The 6,378-nt window shown below is 44.2% G+C and overlaps 1 protein-coding gene across 2 annotated transcripts in view; it reads right to left on the bottom strand.

Moving 5' to 3' along the window:
• coro1a (coronin, actin binding protein, 1A) overlaps positions 1-2,284 on the bottom strand; it is an 8,898-nt gene extending 6,614 nt beyond the window's left edge. For both annotated transcript variants that reach the window (XM_030789633.1, XM_030789634.1), the window contains exons 1-2: positions 2,201-2,284; positions 199-402 (exon numbers count right to left, since the gene is read on the bottom strand). In XM_030789633.1, the coding sequence (XP_030645493.1) occupies positions 199-396 (198 nt within the window). In that variant the 5' untranslated portion in view covers positions 397-402; positions 2,201-2,284. The remainder of the gene's footprint in view (positions 1-198; positions 403-2,200) is intronic.
• Between the last annotated feature and the right edge of the window lie 4,094 nt (positions 2,285-6,378).

Here is a 6,378-nt window from a genome sequence, read left to right as displayed (position 1 = left end):
GGATCTGCCAGCTTTCCACTGCAATCTTGCTTTGTACACACTCACCCCCCCCTAGACAGCCTAGACATGAAGCCATGAGGAAAACTTGGGACACACCTCATGACTCCTGGTGAGTTTAAAACCTATGCCACTGTTCACCTCTCTTTCACCCAGGCTGAGTGACCCCTCCCTAGGGCAGGGTTAGGGGTCAGGACTGACCTTATTCAGGGGAAGGACAATAAAAGCTCCACCACCGCTGGCCTCCACAATCATGGCCACGAACTTGGGGTTGACGGAGCAGAAGTTGCTATCCCAGGTCATCTGAGAGATCCTGATGTCATCATAACACTGGTCGGCCTTCACTGCCTGGCCGAACACGTGCCGAAACTTACTGCTCCTTACCACCTTCCTGGACATGGTGATCTGAGGACGGGATGAGGAGAAAGAGAGGGGTGATGAGAGACCCTGAGGCAGAGGGCAGACACAGGAAAAGCAGCGTAGATGGAGAAGGCTAAAATACACATTCTAGGTGCATGTCAGACGCTCAGAGGGTACTGTGTGTGTGTGTGTGTGTGTGAGTGCGTGTGTGAAAACGTCTTGCAAGTATATTTGTTTAGTTGTGTGAACTTTGGGTTAGTGTGGTTGGACACACGCTGCATTCTCTAGCACCTAAACGCTCTTCTGAACACAGTGCACACCCATGAACAGGAAGTGCCTTAAAAAGGAAGTCCTGCACCCAAGATGGCTCTGACAGAGAGAGAGAGAAAGGGAGAGATAAAGTGTGCGTGAGTGTGTGTGTGGGTCATCTGCAAGGACAAAGGGGAGAGATGAATGGTGAATATATCACAGGTTTCAATCAGAAGAAGCTACAGAGAGCAGATAAACGACACAAAACCAGATGCAGAATGAGACGTGAATAGAAGAGGGTTATTGTCAGCTGACTACCACAAAGTGAAGGAGGAACATTTACTGACAGAAAAAGTCAAAGTTAAATGAAGTGTGTATGTATGGTTAAACACACAACACCCAAACCATATTTTTTCATGTGCAGTGTTTCAGAGTCCTGACCACTGAATAAATCACTTTTGAGCTTTGGCTCAAACAAACGCAGGCATGAAGCAGACAGACAGAGGAAGGAAAGACAGCCCTGGGTGCAGGCACAGAAAAAAGGGAAAAGATAATGTTCACACTACTTCCTCTCGTCTGGTGCCATCGTCACAAGCCTTGGGCAATCAAAGACATATTCATTATTAACACATGACCCCTACGTTAACCCAGCCATCTTCAAATGAGTTACACTGGCAGGTGGCTGCTACCAAGATAAATTATTCCTCACAAACTCTGCAATGCATTTGATAAGCTCAGGCCATAAGATTAGACTTCACTGTCCATGTCTCTCTTTAGGTTTGTCCCTCAGACACAAAGACGTACATGCACACGCCCAGGTACACAACTCTGTACTGCATGCTCCCAGAAACGCAGTAAGGAAGGTTAGTCACACATCACCTCGCAAGAGCATAATGCAACATCATGGCACCATGACCCAGAGGGCCAGTCTGGAGAAGGTGAGCATGGGAGAATGGAGGAGTCATTCGGTGCAATCAGTTTCACCATACTGTAGAAAGCAAGCATCCAGACCACACAGCAACTGTCAATCTATAACTTACTCCACGGAGGGCGAGAGAGAGAAAGAGAGAGAGAGAGAGAGAGAGAGAGAGAGAGAAGGACGGATTGGCAGTATTGCCATACCAATGTGGCTTAGTTGAGTAGAAAAAAGATAACAAACTGATCTGTCTATATGTAACAGCAACCGTGGCAATTTTCCGGCAAATGTTCAAAAGGTTCTGAAACAGGACTAAACGCACTTCCTCAAATCTGCAACAGCGTCTTCATTTTACATCACACCATTTGTCAGACTTTAACCATTTGTTGCAGTCTAAGCTATTCTCCACAGTGGAATCAAAATGATTACTGAGGACATGAATTAAACTCCCGGGTCGTTTTGTAAGTCATTGCACATGCAGAACAGCCTACCGAAATGCTCGAACGGCAGGGCTAGGCGCGCATAACCACTTGCAGGAGGTTATGGATGCGTGATTTAAAAAAACAAAAAAACAAACAAAAAACAAAGTGTAACTTAGAGCAAGAAGCATCACACCTCATTACAGAGAGAAGAAGCGAGAGAGCGACAGGACAGCGCAGTTGTGACTGCTGTTATTACCTGGTGTTTGCGGCGGAGAAAGGGTCGGTTGAGGAGGCGAGTCTGAGCGCCGAAAGTACCAACAGCGAGAGGAAAGAAAGAGAGAAGTGCTGAAAACCGGTAGTTGCGGCCAGATCTCAACTGATGGAGGAAGTGAGAGCTCGAGATGAAGATGAAAACAGGAGGCGTCTCCCGCCTGTTTTTTTTCCTTTTACAGAACTCTTGGTAACTCCGAAGCTGGAGACCTAACGATGTTGAACGTGTCCTTCGTGGTAAGTCATCTCAGAGGGAGCAGTCAGTATCGGTCAGTTGTTAATTTTCCTTATACTTTGTACACAAGTATAGGTCTACACTTTAGAAAAAAACGTGAGAGCCTGTATGCGTGACCTGTGCTGCACACCGAACAGATTCAGAGAACACTGCACAATTACCCAGCAATTTTGCCCCATGAAATCTTAGAACCAGTTTCCTATCATACAAGTCCCCAGAACTTGACTCTCGCGCCCCCCCCCCCCCCCCCCCCCACCCCCCCACACACACACACACACGCACGCACGCGCACGCACGCACGCACGCACGCACACACACTGCCCACTCACACAATCACATACACACACAGGAAGAGTCCAACCAAGTGTTTAAAAATATAGAATTAAATTTATTGCACAGTCGCTGCGCGAGAGACTGCGGGGTGGGAGGGTCTGTCTGATGGGACACCGGGGGGAGATGTGAGAGAATTAACAATAAATAATCAACAAAGTAATGCACAAGTGTGTAAACGCAGACAAGAGAGGAAACAAATTACAACATACGCGCCAACCAGAGAAATTGCAACTCGATCCATATGTTTCAACACAAGTGGATGCAGGAGGTGTGGAGGGTAAAGATGTCTCTATTCAGTAGAAATAAACAGTGTATATGTTGTGATGCTTCGTGATTTCTAGCACTCCGAAATTATAATGCCTTTATTAGTAGGCTACCTCCCCTCCAGGGCATAATCATGTAAGGCATTAACAGGCCTTTAAACATTTACATGACCACTAGGTGGAGCCAAACAATAACAAAGGTGAAAAGTGAGCAGGCGATATATGTTAAGACAAAAACAGACGTAGCCTCAGGACAATCCCACCACCCCAATAAGAATGAGCAGTTTGACTCTGCACAGCGGTCAGAAGTATCGTAAGTAGTACTAATCATCTTCCGAGTTACTGTATCAATAAATATAGTTACAATAACCGTTGTCATAGTCACACCAATAATACTGAATAATTTACTGGTTTAAAAATAACCATGGACAGGCTCTCCAGCACCTGCATACTAAAAAAACAGTCAAGAAAAAAAAACATCATTTTGTTAATGTTTTCATACATCATGTCATTAATGTGATAAGCACAGGACAGTCCAGTGTACAAAGACAATGATTTTGTTCCTTTTCAGACACAAGGCTTGAAGCGTGTCTGTGGTCACATTTAAACCTGCACATGTCCCCCGACTTTACAGCCCCCCCCCCCCCCCCCCCCCCCCCCAAATTTTTTTTTTGCCTGACCTTTAATCATTAGAGAGACAGTTTCTGACTGCTGCTTTGGAATCCCAGCACCAAATCATATGTCTTTATGAGCGTGAGTGAGCATCAAGCCCGAACTCGTCCTCCAGCAGCACGCGGGGGGTCCCACTCACCACCGCTCTCTTCCCAAAAGCCTTGTGTCAGAGAAGGAAACCACAGCTGATTCATTTAGAGGCTTCCTGCCACCACATGACTGATTTCCAATCAGCCCATTACCCCGGTCCTTTTCTGAACCATGATGAATTGAAAGCAAAAAAACGAATGTGTAAAGGAAAACTGGCCCAGGATCAGTGAGGCTGAGGTCATTTATAGAGTAGCAGGGTGTTACTGATAGATAGGGCACCCTGAGAAGTGAGACAAAAGCCCGGGATGGTGCAGTGAGGACGCGTCTCTGGGACAGACACACGGCACACGGCACGCGGCTTGTTTGCACACCTGCATACATCCACGTCTGTATCTGTGTTTTCATCATGTGTCTCAGAATGCATAGATATCTGTTTGTGATCAGAGGTATTAACATGTCAGGTACCATAAAAATGAAAACCTCACTGAATGGAAAATATCTGATATTCTTCTGTGAGAGATGAAAAATAACACTTGGTCTCAGTCCATAGAGTTCTTTTCAGTCCATGTCATTATGACATCATGGTTCTAACAGGAACTGATTATGACATCATGATAGAAACAAACAATGTCAGTTTCAGTTTTCATTGGTATGGAAAACTATAGGCAATTCATCATGATGTCAAATGTTTCTGGCCAGTTGGTGTGATGTCTTTGTCAGAGAGCATTCATGGGAAGGGTTACTGACAAGGTCACTGACGGAGATGTCCCCTCCCTCTGATAAGGTTACTGACAGGGTTACTGACGGAGATGTCCCCTCCCTCTGATAAGGTTACTGACAGGGTTACTGACAGACATCTCACTTCTATCTGATAAGGTTACTGACAGGGTTACTGACAGAGATGTCCCCTCCCTCTGATAAGGTTACTGACAGGGTTACTGACAGAGATGTCCCCTCCCTCTGATAAGGTTACTGACAGGGTTACTGACAGACATCTCCCTTCTATCTGATAAGGTTACTGACAGGGTTACTGACGGAGATCTCCCTTCTCTCTGATAAAGAACAACACTGTCATGCCACAATCCCAGCAAAGTCCCACATGCTATTTCAGTGTGAGGGAAACAGATTCCATCAAATACAAAGATACGCATAAGCATGTGGTTAGTTTAGATAAACCTGTCTGTGATATGAAAGTGAATAGGTGTTACCCCATCACCCACACAAACAATATAAGAAACATTATCATGATGATAATGGCATTTTTCACACATTCATCCATCCAGTGCAACACACCTCTGTCTTTTAAATATTAATATGTGTATGTGCACATATACATCACTGTGTTTGCTGCTCTGTCTGTATGGGTATACAATCGACATACATTAACACATACAGACATGAATTACTGAAACGGACTTTAAATTGTTTGTTACATTAGTTGTACTCACTTTGATTTAAAGCCCTTTTAAAAAAATAAATAAATGAAAAAATCAGTAAGTGAAATCGTCAGTGCCTTTTCTGATTTGATACACAGCGGTATTGCCTCTGTTTGGTTCCCTTCTTCTGTATACAGACATGTTTAATAAAGAGCAGTGCATCTCCTCAGGAACCTGCAGGTGCAGAGGTCAAAGGATACATTAGGTCTGTCCCTTTCTAGACAAAAGGCTTACTCTCTTTTAGGGATAGATGCATGCATGAAATCAGCTCCACTGTAGATCAGCTGCTTTTGACTCCCTCTGATCCTAACAGTGAGAGACTGTCAGTGAGTGTCCTGGCCTTTAAACAGGGGCTGGGGTCTTACTGAGGCCCCTCCCATCAAACCCACAGGCAGCTAGCCCCTACTCACATAGTGTGTGTGTGTGTGTGTGAGTGTGTGTGCGTGTGTAACTGATTATGTCTGTGTTTCTATTTTGTCTTTAGTGTTGACATTCGCATAAAGCATAAGCGTCTTGTCTTATTTTCTGGAGGTGAGGATAAACCGGCTCAAATTAATCACAAAAAGCTGTAAAACTACCTAAGTGACACACAATGAAATGAACACGGAGTGTGTGATGGTGTGAGTGTATGTATGTATAGTATATATTTACGTATGTTTGTATATTATGTATTTATGTATGTATGTATATATCTATGTTTGTGTATGTGTGTGGTTGGAAACCCCCTGTGCTGTTATGAAAATTATATATACATTATATATACGTACATATGTGTACACATACACACACACACACACACACACACACACACATACACACACACACACAGTATATACATAAGGGGTTTCCACCCACACACACACAGAGGAAAACAAAACATATCCTACCCTGGATTCCCTATCCCCCTGGCTTCTAGCAGCTAGAACACTAGTTAATCAATGCATCAATAACAAACCATTGCGGCTGAACACTAGTTAATAAATGCATCAATAACAAACCATTGCAGCTGAACACTGGTTAATCAATGCATCAGTAACAAACCATTGCAGCTAATCACTGGTTAATCAATGCATTAGTAACAAACCATTGCAGCTGATCACTGGTTAATCAATGCATTAATGCCAAACCATTACAG

The sequence above is a fragment of the Chanos chanos genome, chromosome 13 (genome assembly GCF_902362185.1).
Source record: "Chanos chanos chromosome 13, fChaCha1.1, whole genome shotgun sequence".
Lineage (NCBI taxonomy): Eukaryota > Metazoa > Chordata > Actinopteri > Gonorynchiformes > Chanidae > Chanos > Chanos chanos.
This window is presented reverse-complemented; position numbering and strand designations above follow the sequence as displayed.